Source organism: Lactuca virosa, chromosome 6, assembly GCF_052849685.1.
Source record: "Lactuca virosa cultivar CGN04683 chromosome 6, Lactuca_virosa_CGN04683_v6, whole genome shotgun sequence".
NCBI lineage: Eukaryota > Viridiplantae > Streptophyta > Magnoliopsida > Asterales > Asteraceae > Lactuca > Lactuca virosa.
In genome coordinates this window covers 178235508-178258338 of record NC_136431.1, presented here as the reverse complement: position 1 = coordinate 178258338, position 22831 = coordinate 178235508, and the positions used below count along the sequence as shown (strand labels likewise).

The 22831-nt window shown below is 39.8% G+C and overlaps 1 protein-coding gene across 1 annotated transcript; it reads left to right on the top strand.

Moving 5' to 3' along the window:
* The first annotated feature begins 8517 nt into the window (after positions 1 to 8517).
* On the top strand, positions 8518 to 12599 carry LOC145122105 (uncharacterized). The gene is made up of 3 exons (XM_079057764.1): positions 8518 to 10102; positions 10220 to 10397; positions 10967 to 12599. The coding sequence occupies exons 1-3, from the start codon at positions 8518 to 8520 to the stop codon at positions 12597 to 12599; spliced, it is 3396 nt and encodes a 1131-aa protein (XP_078913890.1).
* Positions 12600 to 22831: the final 10232 nt, after the last annotated feature.

The following is a 22831-nucleotide window of genomic DNA, read 5'->3' as shown; positions in this document are numbered from 1 at the left end:
GCTCGTAGATTCTGACTAGTCAATTTAGAGACAATGAGCATCAAAAATGAGTTTTTGATGGAAGATTATTTAGAAGAAATAATCTTAACCAAGTGGTAGTATATGTTACAAGGGTTCCGTACTTATAAAGAACGCCGAAATCCGAGTTATAACGAAGAAGTTATGGCCCGTCGAAGTTTTACGGCAAAACCGGCACGGCATCGGGAGACGTAAATAGTGAAATTAAGATAGAGGACTTTTTAGCCATAGTGATCTAAACAAAAGTTGTAGTATACGTTAAACCGAGAGCGTGCATAAAAAGAACGCCCAAATCTGACTTCGTATGAGTAAGTTATGAATTTTCTAAGATTTAGCATAGCAGTGCACGGCCCGAAACTCGAATTTTAGATCGAGCGGCTTTTGGCGTACGTGACCTAAATGAGATTTGAATATCTCATTAATAGGAAGTCAACGATAAAAAGAAAGACGAAAACGGAGTCCGTATGAAAGAGTTACGAATTTTTCGCGGTCATTTAACAGTATAATCTCCTCCTACAGTTAAATTTAACATCGGTCGAGAATTAGCCGACATAGTCAAAATGAAAGTTGTAGATCTTATTTTTACCTACGCGTGGATATAAATAACGTCAAAAACGGAGCTCGTATGCGAAAGTTACGGATTTTAGAAGTCGGAAGTGTGTTGTGCGAAAATGGGTGACGTGGCACAATCTTGGCCATTGCTTTCTCCCCAAGTCTTGCCACCAGATGGTGACATGTGGCACCAAGTTCAACAATATTTCACCCTATAAATAGAACCTCTCCCACCCTCATTTTCTTCACACTTTTCCCATTCTTTCTTCTCTCTACACTCTCTCTAAACCTCCCAAAAACTCCCCTAGCGCTAGAAGAAAACCCCGGAGCGCTCGACGGATCCAAGAAGAAGAGCTTTCGGCTCGGAAGTTCTGCCCCTGCAGAGCACAACTTCTAGCCAAACCCCCTCGTAGGTAAGATACGTCTGCCTAATTTTTAATATAGCTTTTATTTAAATATAGTAACGTTATTAGGACCATATAATAATTATTTGAGCTATTATTATGGGTTATATAAGTGTCGTTATAATATCTTTTTAACCACTCGCGGTACGGGAAATCCGGTTTGAAGGGCCGCCTGGGTTGTTGGATTTCAGAAGTGCTATATGCCAAAATGATCCTGCCCTCCGGTGTTTTATGTCTGGCCCCTGTCTGTACATAGTGGTTGGAAAATATTGTTTAAACGCTTATATAATAATAATAATAATAAGACTAATAATTAGTCACGGTAAACATTAGACTAAAATCTAGTGGTAATAATACTAGGTTTCATCGAAGGAAATTAATTTAAAGTAAACGAAGCGTTGTCCGAGTACCGAGTCACCACCTTATCAAGTGAGTGTTATGTGTGGATATAACCTGTATACTTGCTATCTATGCTGGATGAACGATTTTATACATGTTTTAAATAATTTAAACTGTATATGTATTTTATATCTACGAATATATTGGGTAAAACATGGATAGATGAATGATGAGAGATGAAAGATGACATGAGTGAACATTGGCAGCTATAGACTTAGTGTCTAATAAATAACATCGGCAGCTATGGACTTAGTGCCTATTGGATAAACGCTGGTAGCTATGGACTTAGTACCTATTAGATAAACACTGGTAGCTATGGATTTAGTACCCGATGAATGAACTTTAGCAGCTATGGAATTAGTGCTTTACGAACGAGCATTGGCAGCTATGGACTTAGTGCCTGTCATATGAACCCTGGAAGCGATGGACTTCGGAATGAACGAATGCAGGATAGATGATTCTTAGGGTAGACCCTTAAGAATAACGAAGATAATGGGGATGGGTAATTGGGTTAATTGTTTGACGATTAAACATAATAATTATATTATTATGGGTTGAAACCCCTATGTACTCACCAGGTTTTCCAACCTGACCCACTCAAACTTATTTGTATCACAGGTGTCGATATGAAGTTACATTACACTGAGAGATTAAAGGGATGTAGATCATTAGTGTAAATGAATGTAAGTTCTGTTTATGCTTATGTTTCTATATTGACAATGACATCCCAAATGTTTTAAAATGAATAAAAAATACATTTCTTCGGAAATGCTTTGATAACGTATTTATCATGTTTTACTGGGAACAAATTCCGCAACATTTTTATCAAAAGAAGTACTCTGATTTTTTTTATAAAGCATAAACAAAATCAGTCTTTTCTGGCCGTGAAAATGGTGTGACAACCCGAAATTTCTATTATGTACAACCATTCACTTCAATAGGAGTCAGAACTGTTTCTGCTAATTTTCAAGCTTTTTGGAATAAGTTTGAGTATTTTAAGATTAGTACTTCAGGAGATAACAGGAGAGAGGATGCCCTAGGGTTTATTGTGAAACAATATTATTCCAAAACTCCACGAGTTTGGAGTTTACGGCATAAACAAAGGTGTTTACGGCCGTAAAGCCTAAAAGAGGGTATAAATATGACACTTAGTCATTATTTATCACTTCTCACAATTTCAAGATCCAAAACTCAATTCTCTTTCAAGTATCATCCAACATTTCTTCAAGATCTTCAACTTGTAAGTGTTTCTTACCCTGATAAGTTGATATATACCTTAATCTAGTGATCTAACATGATTCCATCCGTGAAATCATTCCAAAAGTGTAGATCTTCAAGTTTCACCAAGAACACCAAGAACACACACTAGTGTTCTTGGACTTTTAGCACCTTTTCAAGCTTCTGCCTAGTAAGTACTTCTATCCTAGAGTATTATAGAGCTTGTTACACTTCTAAACATCAAGAAAACACCCAAGAAACCAAGGATCAAAGGTGTTTACGGTCCAAGATGTTCTTGGACCGTAAACCCCAAAAGGGTGCCAAAGTGTGCCCTAGTCCCTTCTAAGCCTTAGAAACTAGCCTAGATCCATTACTTGATGTGCTTAGTACTTGAAAACATCAAAAGACCATAAACCATTTGGGTTTACGGCCGTAAACCCAAAGGGAAATGGTCCAAGGATCGTAAACTCCTAAAAGGAGTGAAATGGTGCCCTAATCTCTTCCTAAGGCTTAAACATGAAGTAGGAATGCTTCTTGTGATCTTTAAGGCTTCAAAACACAAGATGGTCAAAGAAACATGACTTTACGGCCGTAAACGCATGGGTTTACGACCGTAAACTCAATGAGTTGTGGTCACAAAACCGTAAACTTCAATAAAGGGTTCCCTTGAACCCTAAACTCAATAGCAATGTCCTACAACACTTAGATGCAATCCTTAGGACTTATAGCACTTAAATAAGGTGTTTTACATGTCCTAGGATGTCTTAACTTTGTTAATTAGTTGTTTAAAGACTAATTGGATACATATATGTGATATTATATGTTAACTAGGATCATCGTGTGTGTACAAGTCTTCACTTGACACCTAGCATCCTATACATTCCGTTCATCCAAACCACTCACTACAGGTGAGTTCATACCCCTTAATTAACCTTTTAAATGTTTTTAAATGCTTTTATGGGGGGGAATACAAGTTGAACTATTATAGTTATTATATCAATCACATGTGATTAATAACTACCAAACAAGTGGATTTCTTACTTTTCAAACTGTGTTATCAAACTGTTTTACTTCAAACTGTTTTACAAACTCTTTTACTTATCAAATACTTTTATTAAACTCTTTTAACTTATATTCTGTGTATCTATATGGATATAATTATATAAGTAGGATCGAAAGGACTTAGGACTGATAGCTCACCTTACTTCCTGTTCCTTGTTTGGTTGTGGACTTAGGGTATTCGGGTTATTTGTCCGAAGGTCGTTTGAATCCTAGTTATATATCATGTATATGTGTATAGATATAAAAAGTTACTTCTTTCATTCAGTTCAATGCCTTTGGGTAGCAAGGGTATACAAACATGTTCATATACACAAACAACATTACTAGTAAACTATAATAGGTATAGTTTAGGAAGATACTATTACTAGAACAATGAAACATACAATGAGTCAGTTCATTCATGAGTAATACATAGTGATGAGAAACAAACATAATACATAGTGATGAGAAACAAACATAATACATAGTGATGAGAAACAAACATAATACACAGTGATGAGAAACAAAACATACAGGCTAGACAGAGAAAGAACACACAATACAACTAGCACATACATATACATATACATATACATTACTTAAAGTTATGTGAGCCACTTAACGGGGGCATGGCACTACCTGTCATGACCCGTTTTGTATCCAGAATCTCCTTAAGTGGAGCGTATGAGTTTGTGTATAGATCTATACTGGATTGACTATCCTACACCTTGCTGCTCGCTACAGTGGGACTTGCAAGTCTACGGGTGCCAAACGTCATTTCTTACGACGTCTTACATCGTCGTTTTTCTATAGAGTTGGTAGCAGGATACATGCCGATCACATGATACTTTAAATAACAATTGGTTAAAAGTAATTAGTACAGCAGTAGTTACTTAATACAACACTACAGTACTATTTCATTTTCCCTTTACATTTACTTTGTGATATTCACACAATAAACAATAATGTAAAAACTATATTTTTGGTTAATGATAGTCAGATTTGGGAAAATACACACTCTTACAAGAGACACACACACAGATACTAGATGCCTTGGTAGAAGGCTACTTTTAGTAGGAAACATAGGGTTTTCTAGGAGAGTTCAAACAATTACAAACTTTTACAAAACTTATACATTACAGACTTACAAACACTTTCATATAAATATAGACACTAATATACTTATGAACTCACCAGCTTTAAAGCTGATAAACTCTTTCAAAATAACTTGTATTCTCAGGTCACCAGTAGACAGGTACTGGTGCCAGGTTTTGAGAAGATGGAGCTCGTTCAAGACTCATCTTTTTATTTTTGATGTATATTTTTGGTGCCTATATAACTTGACAGAACACACTTGTATGAAATTATATTATTAATGCAATGGATGATGTTGTTGCTTGTTTACTACTTTGCATTGTTGTGATACTGAACATGACGTCCTCCACCCCCGAACGTTTCCGCCGTTCCGGTTTTGGGGTGTGACAAATGGGAATGTCACAGTTGGTATCAAAGCATTAATTTAAGAGAACTAGGAATATGGATTTATTTCTAGACTTAAACTTAGAATGCTAAGCGATGATCGTGAGGAGTGTGTCTAATAAAATTTAGGTAATACACCTGAATAGACACAAGCACTAGCTAATTTAGGGAAAATGCCTAAGATGCTTTTATGTGCTAAATGATTTATGATGCTAAATGTATGATCGGATCTATGGTCTGTTGCCGACCAGATCTAGAAACTTTATGTGTTCAGATTTCTAAACGTTTAAATACGATATTAGAACCGGCATGTAGCTTTTCGGAGTGATGGGGAGGTTTTGATAGCTTCATTTTATTTACTTCTTTTTATAGTTTATTTTAGCATATTTCATTCGCATTTTAGTTAATTTCCATGCATATTTTCCTTTTTGTTATTTTATGACCACTTTCGGGTTCTTTCGAGTTTTGTGAGCTTAATTACAGATTTTAAGGAGACTAGCGGAGCGGGATCTTTTGGAAAGCAATTGGACTTGGAGGACAACGAAGATTTTAGGCTTGATGGCTATAGAGGTGATGCATGGAGTGGGATTGTCAATTATTTGAAGGCGTGGAAGTGTTGAACTTTAAATTTGAAAGACACGGGAGAATTCTTGAGTGTGCAAGATCGATGTTTGGGGAGTTTGCGGAAGTTTTGAGTGATGTGGAGAGACAAATTGGGCTCAAATTGAAGAAATATTGAAGAGAAATGGTCTAGAAGCATATTGGATTCGAACTGGGCCAAATGATTAGCTGTGGGGGCCCAAGACTTGAAGAAGCCCAAAAATTTCCGTCGAAGTCACGCGGCCCGCGTAAGATTCCCCGCGGCCCGCGTGGATTCCTGACAAGGGCAATTTCGGGATTTTACTTAGAGCTCTATATTGGGAAGGTTGGTGTGCCTCTTTAGCATAATCTTGGAGGTCCGATTTTGATACTTTCTCTCTGGAGTTTGGAGCACTTTTGAAGGCCAAGAACCCTCAAGAACTTCACCATTTCATCTCTTAATTCTTGCTAAATGTTTGGTACAATCTTAACTAACTTTGTTTCCTTGAGTTTAGTCATGCTTGGCTAAACTAATCTTGGTTGACTTTTGTTGAATCCTTTGAACTTTTGTTGAATATTGAAGAATCCATGAATTTGTGTTTGAATCTTTATGAAAATGTTTTGTGTTTTAACATCTTATCATTACTTGCATGTTTTTATTCATGAGTTTAAATGTGTTTGTGGTGATTAGTTGGCTAAATTCTTGATTAAGTAAAGGATCTTCAAATTAGCAAGCAACAAGTGATTCTTGTGTTAGTTTTACTTCACACAATCATAAAAACATTTTCTCCAACATGGTGGTGAAGGCATTTGACCCCTCTTGGATTTGGTGACTTTTTGGTTCTTAATGCTAGTTGACTTTCACTAATTACATGCTTAATTGAAATTGTGACTTTGACTAAGGAAATTGTTATGAGCTTCTCTAACCATTTTAACAACTAAGAAAAGTCTAGGTAATCTCAAGCTTCTTGGATTACTATAGCCAAATTAAGGATTTAAAACAAGTATTGCACCATTGGATTCTAATGATATGTTCATCAAAAGTCAAAGTGAGGAAACCTTAAGTCAACCATCTTTCTCTTATTGATTTCACATCAAATTCTTATTTTTGCCAAATTATTCATTTAAGTTCTAGTTTAATTCTAGTTTTAGTTTAAGTATTTCAAAAATATCAAAACCCCTATTTTTATTTTATTGTCATTTTCCAAGTATTTTTACAAAGAGATTTTTCATAGAGTTATTAAATTGAACCAATCCCCGTGGATTCGATCCCTTTACCACTATATACTATTTTAGTGTGTAATAATTAGGGTTATTAATTTTGTTGGCCTCGACAACCACCAAATTTTGGCGTCGTTGCCGGGGATTGGTTTATTTTTAATCAATTTGTTTCTCTATGCCCAGATCTCAGCGTACAGGTGACTTGATTTACAACCCAGAAATTGAAAAAGAAGCAAGGCGTTTGGCGAAGGAAAAACGAATTGAACGTGGTCAAACTTCTAATCCTCACGGGGATCCGGAGGTTGAACCCGCTTCATCAAGCGATACGGAACCCGATTCTAGTCCCGACCCTCGCCAAGAAATTCCCGAAACACCACCTCTACAACAAAATCCACCCATTATTGAACCAATTGCAATGGCGGACGGAGGAGAAGTTCCCGAAAGAACTTTGAGGCAAATGATGGAAACCGATGTTACACAAACTCCAACCGGCATCAATTACCCGGTTTTGGAAGGAGGTTCGGAATTGAAGTCAAGTTTAGTCCATCACCTCCCGATTTTTCATGGATTGGAGAACGAAGACCCGCATAAGCACTTGAAGATGTTCCACATTATTTGCACTAGTATGAAGCCACAAGGGTCAACCGATGACCAAATCAAGCTAAGGGCATTCCCCTTTTCATTGGCCGATAGAGCAAAAGATTGGTTATTCTATCTTCCCCCGGGGTCAATCAACTCATGGACCGACATGGCAAGAGCTTTTCTTGATAAGTTCTATCCCGCTTCAAGAGTCTCAAGTCTTAGAAATGAGATTTGTGGAATCCGCCAAGGTCAAAATGAGACTTTTCATGATTATTGGGAGAGGTTCAATAACTTGTGCTATAGTTGCCCACAACACCAAATTCCGGAACAACTCCTCATTCAACACTTCTATGAGGGATTGTTGCCAATGGAGAGAAGACTAGTCGATGCCTCAAGTGGTGGTGATGTCTTTAGTAAAACTCCACAACAAACAAGACAACTTTTCAACACCATAGCCGCAAATTCCCAACACTTTGGCCCGCGCCAAGATATGAAGAGAGAAACTCAACAAAAAGTCAATGAGGTGGGAACATCAAGCCTCGAGTCTCAAATCAAAGATCTAACTTCCGTTGTCCAAAAGCTAGCCATGGGACAAACTCCACAAGTGATGGTTTGTGGAATATGTGCAACAATGGGACATCCTACGGATATGTGTCCCATTCTCCAAGAAGATGTGGAACATGTAAATTCCACGGGAGAGTTCCAAAACTATCATAACAAGCCATCCGGTTACCAAAATGCATATAATTCAAGTTGGAAGCCAAATCCCAACATGAACTACAACCCAAGACCATTGCCTCAAAATGCATTGGTTAGACCATCCTATCCACCACCACAACCTCACTACCAACATCCACAACCACACTATCAATCCAAACCACACCCTCCACATCACCAACAACCTCCTCAATCCCAACCAAGTAGCTCCGGAATGTCTCTTGAAGACATTGTCAAATCCTTAGCCACTAGTACCCAACAATTCCAAAAAGAGACAAGAACTAGTATCTCCAACCTTGAAGCACAAATGGGAGATATAGTTACATCCATAAGCAAGTTGGAGTCCCGTGGGAAATTGCCTTCTCAAACCGAAAAGAACCCAAATGTCAATGTGGTGGCCTTGAGAAGTGGCAAACAAGCCGGAGAGAGTAGTTCAAAGAAGAAGCCAAGAGATGAAGAGGAAGAAATAGAAGTTATTCCCGTTGAAGAACCTATAGTCAAGAACGATGCACAAGCCGGAGTTCCAAAGAAGACTACCCCTCTAGTAACACCCATAGCCACTCAACCGCCATTCCCCTCCCGACTTGCGACTTCGAAAAAGAACATGGAGGAGAAAGAGATTTTGGACACCTTTCGAAAGGTGGAAGTAAACATCCCTCTACTTGATGCAATCAAGCAAATCCCGAGATATGCAAAGTTTTTAAAAGAACTTTGTACCAACAAGAGGAAGTTGAAGGGGAATGAGAAAATTTTGATGAATGAAAACGCATCCGCGGTTTTACAAAGGAAACATCCACCCAAATGCAAAGATCCCGGAATGTTCACGGTCCCTTGCAAGATTGGAGATGTCACTTTTAGTAGTGCTATGCTTGATCTTGGTGTCTCTAGCAATGTCATGCCCTATTCGGTGTATGAATCATTGAATGTCGGACCCTTAAGTGAAACCGGTGTCATAATCTCTCTTGCGGATAAATCAAGTGTCTTTCCTAGAGGTGTTTTGGAAGATGTCCTGGTACAAGTGAACCAATTGGTCTTCCCGGCGGATTTCTATGTGATTGATCTAGATGAGCAAGTGTCCTCCAAATCGGCTTTAATCTTGCTTGGGAGACCGTTTTTGAAAACGGCTAGAACAAAGATTGATGTATATGCGGGAAGTTTGACAATGGAGTTTGATGGTGAAACAATAAGCTTTAATATCTATGATGCTATGAGATATCCTAGTGACGTTTCATCTATGTACTTTGTAGATGTTGTTGAGCCACTGACCCAAGAATTGTTCGAGTTGTCTAATGGCGATGTGTTGGAAATGATTTTAAGCAAAGGATTTGATTTTGGGAAGCTAGTCGAGCAATTAAAGTTTTATTCCTTGGATCCGGAGGTTGAGAAGTTGGTCAATAATTTAGAGGTGAAGAAATCCACAAGATTTGATGTCAAGCAAATTGAGTTGACCCCAACCCATACGAAGTTGTCTCCATCCCTTGTTCAACCACCCGAATTGGAATTAAAGGTCCTACCTCAACATTTGAAGTATGCTTACTTGGGCAAGAATGAGACTCTTCCGGTTATCATTTCGACTCATCTAACCGAATTTGAGGAAGAGCAACTCCTCAAGGTGTTGAAGGAACACAAGGAAGCCATGGGTTGGACGATTGCGGATATCAAAGGTTTGAGTCCCTCCACTTGTATGCACAAAATCTTGATGGAGGATGAATGCAAGCCGAGTCGGGATGCGCAAAGAAGGTTGAACCTGCCTATGATGGAAGTTGTAAAGAAAGAGATTTTGAAGCTACTTGATGCGGGGATGATCTATCCAATCTCGGATAGCAAATGGGTGAGCCCGGTGCAAGTCGTTCCCAAGAAGACGGGAATCACGGTGGTCGAGAACAACAAAGGTATGATGGTCCCCACCCGTGTGCAAAACGGGTGGAGAGTATGTATTGACTACCGCAAACTCAATGCAAGCACAAGAAAGGATCATTTTCCATTGCCTTTCATCGACCAAATGTTAGAAAGGTTGGCCGGGAAATCTCACTATTGTTGTCTAGACGGGTACTCCGGTTTTCACCAAATCCCGGTGGCACCGGAAGACCAAGAAAAGACAACATTTACATGTCCATTTGGCACTTTCGCATACCGGAGAATGCCATTTGGATTGTGTAACGCCCAGCCACTTTCCAACGTTGCATGGTTAGTATCTTTTCCGAATATGTCGAAAACATAATTGAGGTTTTTATGGATGACTTTACGGTATATGGGAACTCGTTTCAAGAATGTTTGACCAATCTCACCAAAATTTTGAAAAGATGCATTGAAACAAATTTGGTTTTAAACTTTGAGAAATGTCATTTCATGGTGAGTCAAGGTCTCATTTTGGGTCACATTGTGTCTGAAAAAGGAATTGAGGTAGATAAGGCCAAGATCGATGTTATTCAAAGCTTACCTTACCCGACTTGTGTTCGGGAAGTTCGTTCTTTTTTGGGCCATGCAGGTTTCTACCGACGATTCATCAAGGACTTTTCAAAGATAACAAGACCAATGTGCCAACTCTTGCAAAAGGAGACCGATTTCAAGTTCAATGAGGCGTGCAAAGAAACTTTCGACAAGCTCAAGGAATTGCTTACATCCGCCCCCATCATACAAGCACCGAATTGGGATCTCCCTTTCGAGATCATGTGTGATGCAAGCAATTATGCTATCGGCGTCGTTTTGGGTCAAAAGAATGGAAGAGCCTCCCACGTGATCTATTATGCATCAAGGACACTAGACAATGCTCAAAGCAACTACTCTACCACGGAGAAGGAGCTATTAGCCATAGTGTTCGCTTTGGAGAAGTTTCGACAATACCTACTTGGCACCAAAGTTATAGTGTATTCGGATCATGCGGCTCTCAAGTACTTGATGACAAATAAAGATGCAAAGCCAAGACTCATCCGGTGGATCTTATTATTGCAAGAATTTGATTTGGAAATCCGAGACAAAAGTGGATGCGAGAACCTTGTTGCCGACCACTTAAGCCGGATCACTTCAAATGAAACTCCTCTCCCTTTGCGGGACGAGTTTCCGGATGAGCATCTCTTTTCCCTTATTCAATCTATACCTTGGTATGCTGATATCGTTAACTTTTTGGTCACAAAAAGGTATCCCGACACATTCTCACGTGCTCAGAAAGACAAGCTCAAAAGTGATGCAAAATACTATGTGTGGGATGAGCCTTATTTGTGGAAACATTGTCCCGATCAAATCATTAGGCGATGTGTACCCCAACAAGAGCATCAATCCATTTTACAATTTTGTCATGAATTTGCTTGTGGGGGACACTTCGGACCTAGCCGAACTTTGATAAAGGTTCTTGAATGTGGATTATTTTGGCCAACCATGTCACGCGATTGTTATATGTTTTGTAAAAGCTGTGAACGGTGCCAAAGGACGGGAAACATTTCACAAAAAAATCAAATGCCACAAAATCCAATCCTTGTTTGTGAAATTTTTGACGTATGGGGGATTGATTTTATGGGCCCATTTCCCGTCTCGTTTGGCAACGTTTACATATTGCTCGCGGTTGACTATGTCTCTAAATGGGTTGAGGCCAAAGCCACAAGATCGGATGATGCCAAAACGGTTATCGACTTTTTAAAATCTAATGTCTTTGTGAGATTTGGTGTGCCTAGGTCTTTGATTAGCGATAGAGGGACGCATTTTTGCAATAAGATGATGGAGGCCTTGCTGAAAAAGTACAACGTGACCCATCATGTCTCTACCGCCTACCACCCTCAAACGAACGGTCAAGCGGAAGTCTCAAATCGTGAGGTGAAGAGTATTTTAGAGAAAACAGTGAATCCGACAAGGAAAGATTGGAGTTTAAGGCTTGATGATGCCTTATGGGCCTATCGGACCGCTTACAAGACCCCGATAGGAATGTCACCCTTTAGGTTGGTTTTCGGAAAGTCATGTCATCTACCCGTCGAATTAGAGAACCGTGCATTTTGGGCGGTCAAGCAATGTAATTACAATATTGATGAGGCGGGGAGACATAGGAAGCTTCAACTCCAAGAGCTGGAAGAATTGAGAAACGACTCCTATGAAAACACAAGGATTTATAAGGAGAAGACGAAGCTCTTCCACGACAAGTCCATCACCCGGAAGCATTTTGAACCGGGGCATAGGGTCTTACTTTACCATTCACGATTGAAGTTATTTCCAGGCAAGCTAAGGTCAAGATGGATTGGACCTTTTGTTGTGATAAAGACTTTTGACCATGGGGCGGTGGAAATCCAAAGTGAAGAAACGGGACAAATCTTCAAAGTCAATGGGCACCGATTGAAGCCATTCTATGAAGGTTTTAATGCAAATGCTCTTGAAATCATCCATTTGGATGTCCCGGTGTGTTGAATCAAGCTAGAAGGACGTCTCGCCAAAGACGTTAATGAAGGGCATTTTTGGAAAGCATTATGCTTTCACTTTTTCCGGATCCAAATAAATCATTTTTCAACGCGTTTTCGGGATTTTGAAAAAATAAATTTTTGAAAGGTTTCACCTTTCACTCCCCGTTTTGTTCCCAATTTTGTCAAATTTTTGAAACCGGGCCTTATGGGGATCGTTTTGGCTCAAAACAAAATATATATATATATATATATATATATATATATATATATATATATATATATATATATATATATATATAATAAAAATAAATAAATAAAAAATAAAAAAAAAGATAGTAAAAAAAAATATTAAAAAAAAAAATCATTTTTGAAGTGCAGGAATGACCCGCGGCCCGCGTGGCTTCGCGGATTAACGTTTGCGCGGCCCGCGTAGATCAAGGATCAGATAGAGTACAGCACCCGCGGCCAGCCCGCGGCCCGAGTCCTACCCGCGTGAAAGATCAGAGAATTCAGAAGTTTTTCAGACGCTAGACGCGGCCAGCCCGCGGCCCGAGTCCTACCCGCGTGAGTGTTCGAGCACTTAGCAATTTTTGGGCCATTCAGTTCCCGCGGCCCGCGCCCTGCCCGCGTGGTTGGTCGAATGACATTCTTTTGAGCTGTTGACTGCTTTGACTTTTGTTGACTAAGGGGTTTAATGAGTTGACCAACATTGACCGGGTTTGACCTTTCTTGACCATGGATTAAACATCTCCAGCACTCATCTTCTTCATTCTAACCTAACAAATTCCACCGTTTACTCTCAAGAACACCATAACCCACTCCTCACAAAAATCCATTTTCCCGGAGTTCTACCGGTCGGAATCTCGCGAGACCACCGCCATTCTTCGCCATTTTTCATCCTCTACAAACCCCACCCAAATTTCGGTCCGATCTCTGGCCGGAATTCCGGGCGCCACCACCACCCACCACCACCTTCTTTCGCATTTTCCGGCCAACTCCGGCCACCATTGGAGATTCCGAGCACGAGGTTTTGTTTCTCTCATCAAGGGCTTTCTAACCATACCCATCTTTTCCCAAAAACTCACGAAAAATTTCCGACCAATTCGGGTGCCGCCACTCTAGTCGCCGGAAAGTCATCTTGAAGCTCGTTTGTGGGGTTGTTTTAGCGATTAAAGCGTCAAATACGGAGCAAAAATTGTAAGCTTGGGGTGTGTCTTGACGAAATATTTTTGGTGGCACTTATTCATCCCGGGTCTAAGAAAATTGGGTACTTTCATTCCTTTATCTTGATTATTTGCATCTTGATTAGCCATTAGTTGTTGGAATTGTGTGGTCTTTGGTGTCATTTGAAGATTATTGTTGATAAAATTTTGTCCCGGATAATGTCTAAACGTGCCAAAACGGGGACAGGAGCTACTTCCTCTAAAGGTGGATCAAAAGGAAAATCCAAGGATCCCCCGTTTCGTTTGTTGAATCGCGAGGACCGCACAACATATGATTTTCTCGTTTCGAACAAACGTCAAGTCAAGTCAACAAAATTCCTCCATAGGGAATCTTTTGCTAGTCTTGGGGTACTCGATGGAGTCCAAGCGTTATTTAACAATATTGGATGGGGCCAATTCCTCTATAACCGCGCCGCCACCTATGTTGAACCAACCTTGGAATTTCTCGCCACATTCAATCCCGGAGAGGAAGGCGAAACCGTCACCTTCCAAATGCTCGGCGAGAAACGATCCCTACCATATCGGGTGGTGAACGCCCTGATGGGCACTCCAGTGGACAATCTATATCACCAACAAGACCCATGGCCCGGAAACTTCAATGAGCATCACTTTTGGCAGCAAATTACCAACGAGCCACAATACTCATCGTCTTCGTCAAAGGCCTCCTCCATAATTCACCCATGTTTGCGCCTAGCGCATCGAGTACTCACATGCACCATTTTTGCCCGCTCCGAAGTGGGACAAATTTCAAAGGCGGAATTATTTTTTCTTTGGTGCATGACTCGTGAGAATGGTCCGCGGCCGGATTTTGCCTCCTTTTTCTTCACCAAATGTTACAACCTCACAACTATGGACAAAGGAGACATTTTCATTGGGGGATTGATCACCCTCATTGCATCTCGGCCACCGCTTCAACTTCATCTCTCCACTCTTCCATTCGAGAAGGCTTCCGGCCCCTCTAGCCTTGACGGCCACGCACTCCGCCGAATGCAACTCGTCCGGGATTCAGTCGTTGGTCCCATGTGGATTCTTGACAACCAACCATACCTCATTCTCCCCCACGAGTATATAGGGAGTTTCGACCCAACTGACCCCGATCAATGGATCATTCCATCCGACTACCCTCCTCCTATAGATGATGAAGATGGCCAGTTTCAGCCTCCACAGCATTTTGCCGAGCCTCAATATCAGCCGCAGCAGCAGGGGGGACACGAAGTCCCACCATATTTCCCCCCTACGTTCTTTGACCAATTCGCCACAATGTTCTCCACGGTGCAGCGCATCGACACCCAAACGCAAGAGAACACGAGAGCCATCCAAGATGTGGTGACCCGTGTTGATCGATTGGAGCAGTCCTTCCCGCCCACTTCCCGCCAGGTCCAGGATATGTGGGACTACCACTATCGCCACGGGCATTTCCCGCCGCCCAAACCCTCCGAATTAGGTCATTTCCGCCCTTTCCTTAAGCATTGAGGACAATGCTTGTTCTTAAGCTTGGGGTGGGGCACTTCCCTTTTCTTTTACTTTTTCATGCATTTTTTTAACTAGGTTGCATAACATTTTAGTTTTAAGCTAATTTGCATTCATTTTTCTTTTATTTTTTTATAAAATTCCAAAAAGATTTTATTTTCTTCTTTTCTACTTTCTATTTTTGCATAACATTTAGCTTAGGGCATTAGCATTCATGCATTTTTGTTGTCTGTTTATTCTCACCCCCCTTGGATGCCATGGAACAGGTTCATAGTTATTGTATCATTATTGGTCCAGGATCTTGTTGCTATCTCATCCATCGAACCGGGACCTTTGGGATTTCATACTTGGGATCAGATGCTGGAAGCTTAAAGGGGTAAGTGATCATGGCCAGGTAGTTTTCATGAAGAATTATGCATGCAATACTAACAACTGTAGGATATACTATAGCAATGGATGTTCTTAGCCTTGCGGTCACTACCGCTGAGAGGATCACACTTGATCATGTTTGAACCGTTACGATGAAGCACTGGTGCTTGTCCCCGAGTAGAATCCATATCCGGTCTCTTTACATCACCATATCTTTTTGCGATTTTCTTAGGATCTTAGAGAGTCTTTTAGTCCGCATATGGACATTTTCATTATTTTTGAAAAATTGCAAGTTTGAAAAGGAGCTTACATTACATCTTTATGCTCCACACATGGTCATTTTCACACTTAGACCATTCGGATTATATTATTACCCTCTCGGTTCCACTTGCATACTCTTGGGAACCAAATTTTGAGTCAAAAATTTTCTTTGAAAAAAAAATAAAATAAAATAAAATAATAATAAAAAATAATAATAAAAAATAAATAAATAAATAAATAAAAAAATTCAAGCTGCAATAATCGTAGATAGGTGACCGGTTCAATTATTGAACAAATTTTCCTACATTTTGGTCACCCGGCGTTTGATATTCATTTATTTAGAGTTGTTTTGTTGTATATAGATCGAGTTGTTTTTTTTCGCAAATTGGTGATGTTAGGGAGACTGTCGAGTCGGATACTACAGGAGGTTTGGGCCAACACTAAGTGAACTGATTCCTACAACGGTGCCCGAGCGATTAAACCCAATTACACATGAGAGTAGCCGGCAGACGTGAGATCAGAGTGTACACTTAAAAGAAGAGCTCCACACGAGCCCATCTAGCTGCTTTCTCCCTACTACAGATGTTCTTCATTGTATGTATGTTCCATTGGGCTGCGACTGCTCATCCCTCCTTACTCACCTAAAGGAGTTGTCCTGGCTGTGGTTTATGGTCCCATTGTCATCGGATGAAAAATTCGTGAGGTAATAGCAAGATCAATTCTGACCATGTTGACTAACGGTGATCAGGTTCCGCGGTTCTATCCATTCTTTTTATTTTCCCTAGGATAGTTCATCCCGAGTTCATTTTAGTCTTGTCTTACTTGAGGACAAGTAAGGTTTAAACTTGGGGTGATTTGATAGCTTCATTTTATTTACTTCTTTTTATAGTTTATTTTAGCATATTTCATTCGCATTTTAGTTAATTTCCATGCATATTTTCCTTTTTGTTATTTTATGACCACTTTCGGGTTCTTTCGAGTTTTGTGAGCTTAATTACAGATTTTAAGGAGACTAGCGGAGCGGGATCTTTTGGAAAGCAATTGGACTTGGAGGACAACGAAGATTTTAGGCTTGATGGCTATAGAGGTGATGCATGGAGTGGGATTGTCAATTATTTGAAGGCGTGGAAGTGTTGAACTTTAAATTTGAAAGACAGGGGAGAATTCTTGAGTGTGCAAGATCGATGTTTGGGGAGTTTGCGGAAGTTTTGAGTGATGTGGAGAGACAAATTGGGCTCAAATTGAAGAAATATTGAAGAGAAATGGGCTAGAAGCAGATTGGATTCGAACTGGGCCAATTGATTAGCTGTGGGGGCCCAAGACTTGAAGAAGCCCAAAAATTTCCGTCGAAGTCACGCGGCCCGCGTAAGATTCCCCGCGGCCCGCGTGGATTCCTGACAAGGGCAATTTCGGGATTTTACTTAGAGCTCTATATTGGGAAGGTTGGTGTGCCTCTTTAGCATAATCTTGGAGGTCCGATTTTGATACTTTCTCTCTGGAGTTTGGAGCACTTTTGAAGGCCAAGAACCCTCAAGAACTTCACCATTTCATCTCTTAATTCTTGCTAAATGTTTGGTACAATCTTAACTAACTTTGTTTCCTTGAGTTTAGTCATGCTTGGCTAAACTAATCTTGGTTGACTTTTGTTGAATCCTTTGAACTTTTGTTGAATATTGAAGAATCCATGAATTTGTGTTTGAATCTTTATGAAAATGTTTTGTGTTTTAACATCTTATCATTACTTGCATGTTTTTATTCATGAGTTTAAATGTGTTTGTGGTGATTAGTTGGCTAATTTCTTGATTAAGTAAAGGATCTTCAAATTAGCAAGCAACAAGTGATTCTTGTGTTAGTTTTACTTCACACAATCATAAAAACATTTTCTCCAACATGGTGGTGAAGGCATTTGACCCCTCTTGGATTTGGTGACTTTTTGGTTCTTAATGCTAGTTGACTTTCACTAATTACATGCTTAATGGAAATTGTGACTTTGACTAAGGAAATTGTTATGAGCTTCTCTAACCATTTTAACAACTAAGAAAAGTCTAGGTAATCTCAAGCTTCTTGGATTACTATAGCCAAATTAAGGATTTAAAACAAGTATTGCACCATTGGATTCTAATGATATGTTCATCAAAAGTCAAAGTGAGGAAACCTTAAGTAAACCATCTTTCTCTTATTGATTTCACATCAAATTCTTATTTTTGCCAAATTATTCATTTAAGTTCTAGTTTAATTCTAGTTTTAGTTTAAGTATTTCAAAAATATCAAAACCCCCATTTTTATTTTATTGTCATTTTCCAAGTATTTTTACAAAGAGATTTTTCATAGAGTTATTAAATTGAACCAATCCCCGTGGATTCGATCCCTTTACCACTATACACTATTTTAGTGTGTAATAATTAGGGTTATTAATTTTGTTGGCCTCGACAACCACCAGGTTTACACGTCGATCGTCAATAAAATCTTTCCTATCTTAATTCTCGTCATTTCACACCAAATGCCTAATTTGGTGTATAAGATCGAAATGGCAAGAACCCGAAGCGGAGTCGGAAACATGAACAGAAACAGGAATCAACCCCCAGTGATTGAGCAAATACCTGTTGTGGTAGCCGCTCCTGAGCCAATCACTGTGGCCGGAGTACAAGTGATGATCCAAATGATGTTGGATCGTCAAAAGGAGGAGACCAGACGCTAACTCCAACAGAACCGAGAGGAAGCTAAAATACCGATCGTACAACCTGAACTGGTCCCCGAGCAATCAGAGGAAGGGAACTACACCCGCCATGTGAGTCAAGCTGGGACTCAAGGAGAACGAAGAAATGGCCCGGAGAGGGGAAACGACAAAGATGGGCGAATGTATAAGAACTTCTTGAGTGCAAAACCACCAAGTCTCTCAGGAAGCCCGAAGCCTGTAGAGATTATGGACTGGATCTCCGAAATGGAGATGGTGTTTGAGAGTTGCGACTGTAGCAACAAGCAGAAAACCGTCTTTGCGGTCAGACAACTAAAGACCGAAGTCTTGAGTTGGTGGAAGTTATTGGCAGATACGATGCCCAAAGGAGAAGCAAGCAAGATGTCTTGGGAAGATTTCCTGGTGCAACTAAAAATGCAGTATTGCTCTGAGCAGGATCTACTAGAGATCAACAACGAGTTTCAGAACCTAAAGAAAGGAAGAATGAGCGTTAGCGAGTACGCTGCAAGTTTTACGGAGAAAATGAAGCTTGTTCCTTACTTAGTTCCAACTGAACTCTCCAAGGTCAACAAGTTTTCCCATGGATTACCAGTGGACTTTGTTCCAATCGTCAAGCAAGCAACCACTTTGAAAGCCGCCATCTGGGCAGCCAAGAATGTTGAGACCCAAATAAGGGAAAAGGGTCTGGAAAAAGCTGCAGTTGGCGAGAAGAGGAAGCTTGAAGAATCCTCAAGACCTGATAAGAAAGGAAAGTTCACGAAGTCTAACCCAGATAACCAAAGTTATGGAGCCAAGTGGTGTGAAAATATAAGAAGAAGCACTTCGGAAGATGCGATGGAGAAGTAACCTGTTACAAGTGTGGGAGGATCGGTCACTATTCCAAGGATTGTACACAAAATGATAAGGTACACTATGGATGCGGAAGCAAGGGGCACATGTCTAGAGACTACCCAAAGAAAAATGAAGCAGCAAGGCCAGAGGCACCGCCAAAGCCAAGGGCATTCCACATGATCCTCGACGAAGCAGATAACAACGCTAGGAATCAAGGATGAGGACTTCATATCCGAAGATCGAGTTATGCAGTAGCCATAGTATCGTATGGTGTAGCCTAATAGAGGCATAGTCTAGGGTGAACTTGAACACCTATGTAATCGTTTCAAGGAATAATATAAAACCTTCGTTTTGTTATCTGGTGTGTTAAGTTGTTATGTGATTTTCTTGAATGGTGACTTGGAAAAACTGCGAGACAATACTTGGGACGAGTATGAGTAGGTGTGAATGGTAGTAGAGGCCTATACTACCGGAATCACATGACTCACACTTGGATCAGGGAAAGTCACAAGGTTACCAAGAAGCTAGTAGTTGATTCTGTTTTATTCAAGTATGTCGTTACCATCGTTTCGGTAATGATTAAGAAGATGATTGTTGTTTCAACCCTAGTGGTCATATCAAATTGAGTCCGACTAAGATGAGTATGTTACGTGGTTCAGAGAACCAAGTTCGATGTAGCATCTAACTTAAGCCAGAAGATTGAAGTGAAAGATAATCGAAGCGGTCAATAGAAGTATCGCACTAGTTAAAGAAGTTGGTAGCTAGGAATGCTACATGTTAAAATGTGATTATATCACATTAGAACATGAAGGAAAGTATATTCCATTTCAGAATTTGACTCTAAGAGACCTGAGTCTGAGCGTTGCAACATACGATGAGAGTTCATTGGAACATGATCCATCGGTCTATTGTGGAAATCAAACAACTTATCTTAAGCTTGTTAAGAAGAAGAAGCAGTATCCAGTAAGGATCGAGATTGTGACTTGAAGGTCATAATTAGGAGTCTACCGTGAGATAGGGAGCAGGTGCAAGATCGAGCACCGCCTGCAGTCAAGGAGTCCAAGAGTTAGATACTCGTTCGAAGCAACATAGAAGTTACGGTTATTACCTAGGATGAAGAGATAATGTAAGGAGTCATTATACAACCATGTTTCGTTGATGATTCCGGGACGTAATCTTCCTAAGGGGGAGATAATTGTAACGCCCGTAGATCCGGGCTAGTCAATTTAGAGACAATGAGCATCAAAAATGAGTTTTTAGTAGAAGATTATTTAGAAGAAATAATCTTAACTAAGTGGTAGTATATGTTACAAAGGTTCCGTACATATAAAGAACGCCTAAATCCGAGTTATAACGAAGAAGTTATGGCCCGTCGAAGTTTTACGGCAAAACCGGCACGGCACCGGGAGACGTAAATAGTGAAATTACGATAGAGGAATTTTTAGCCTTAGTGATCTAAACAAAAGTTGTAGTATACGTTAAACCGAGAGTGTGCATAAAAAGAACGCCCAAATCTGACTTCGTATGAGTAAGTTATGAATTTTCTAAGATTTGGCATAGCAGTGCACGGCCCGAAACTCGAATTTTAGATCGAGCGGTTTTTGGCGTACGCGACCTAAATGAGATTTTAATATCTCATTAATAGGAATTTAACGATAAAAATAAAGACGAAAATGGAGTCCGTATGAAAGACTTACGAATTTTTCGCGGTCATTTAACAGTATAATCTCCTCCTACAGTTAAATTTAAGATCGGTCAAGAATTAGCCGACGGAGTCAAAATGAAAGTTGTAGATCTTATTTTTACCTACGCGTGGATATAAATAACGTCAAAAACGGAGCTCGTATGCGAAAGTTACGGATTTTAGAAGTCGGAAGTGTGCTGTGCGAAAATGGGTGACGTGGCACAATCTTGGCCATTGCTTTCTCCCCAAGTCTTGCCACCAGATGGTGACATGTGGCACCAAGTTCAGCCATATTTCACCCTATAAATAGAACCTCTCTCACCCTCATTTTCTTCACACTTTTCCCATTCTTTCTTCTCTCTACACTCTCTCTAAACCTCCCAAAAACTCCCCTAGCGCTAGAAGAAAACCCTGGAGCGCTCGACGGATCCGAGAAGAAGAGCTTTCGGCTCGGAAGTTCTGCCCCTGCAGAGCACAACTTCTAGCCAAACCCCCTCGTAGGTAAGATACGTCTGCCTAATTTTTAATATAGCTTTTATTTAAATATAGTAACGTTATTAGGACCTTATAATAATTATTTGAGCTATTATTATGGGTTATATAAGTGTCGTTATAATATCTTTTTAACCACTCGCGGTACGGGAAATCCGGTTTGAAGGGCCGCCTGGGTTGTTGGATTTCAGAAGTGCTATATGCCAAAATAATCCTGCCCTCCGGTGTTTTATGTCTGGCCCCTGTCTGTACATAGTGGTTGGAAAATATTGTTTAAACGCTTATATAATAATAATAATAATAAGACTAATAATTAGTCACGGTAAACATTAGACTAAAATCTAGTGGTAATAATACTAGGTTTCATCGAAGGAAATTAATTTAAAGTAAACGAAGCGTTGTCCGAGTACCGAGTCACCACCTTATCAAGTGAGTGCATAGTTACTTTCATCTTACACATAGATATGAAGTATTTTATATAAATTACGTGCTATGTGTGGATATAACCTATATACTTGCTATCTATGCTGGATGAACGATTTTATACATGTTTTAAATAATTTAAACTGTATATCTATTTTATATCTACGAATATATTGGGTAAAACATGGATAGATGAATGATGAGAGATGAAAGATGATATGAGTGAACATTGCCAGCTATAGACTTAGTGCCTAATAAATAACATCGGCAGCTATGGACTTAGTGCCTATTGGATAAACGCCGGTAGCTATGGACTTAGTACATATTAGATAAACACTGGTAGCTATGGATTTAGTACCCGATGAATGAACTTTAGCAGCTATGGAATTAGTGCTTTACGAACGAGCATTGGCAGCTATGGACTTAGTGTCTGTCATATGAACCCTGGAAGCGATGGACTTCGGAATGAACGAATGCAGGATATATGATTCTTAGGGTAGACCCTTAAGAATAAAGAAGATAATGGGGATGGGTAATTGGGTTAATTGTTTGACGATTAAACATAATAATTATATTATTATGGGTTGAAAACCCTATGTACTCACCAGGTTTCCCAGCCTGACCCACTCAAACTTATTTGTATCACAGGTGTCGATATGAAGTTACATTACACTGAGAGATTAAAGGGATGTAGATCACTAGTGTAAATGAATGTAAGTTCTGTTTATGCTTATGTTTATGTATTGACAATGACATCCCAAATGTTTTAAAATGAATAAAAAAATACATTT

Excerpts from the sequence above, each read along its gene's own strand:
- LOC145122105 (XM_079057764.1), top strand. The coding sequence starts at position 8,518 with ATGGGAGATATAGTTACATCCATAAGCAAGTTGGAGTCCCGTGGGAAA. Across the intron at positions 10,103-10,219 it reads GGTGGTCGAGAACAACAAAG|AAAGGTTGGCCGGGAAATCT; the intron begins GTATGATGGTCC and ends ACCAAATGTTAG. Across the intron at positions 10,398-10,966 it reads CCACTTTCCAACGTTGCATG|GACACTAGACAATGCTCAAA; the intron begins GTTAGTATCTTT and ends TTATGCATCAAG.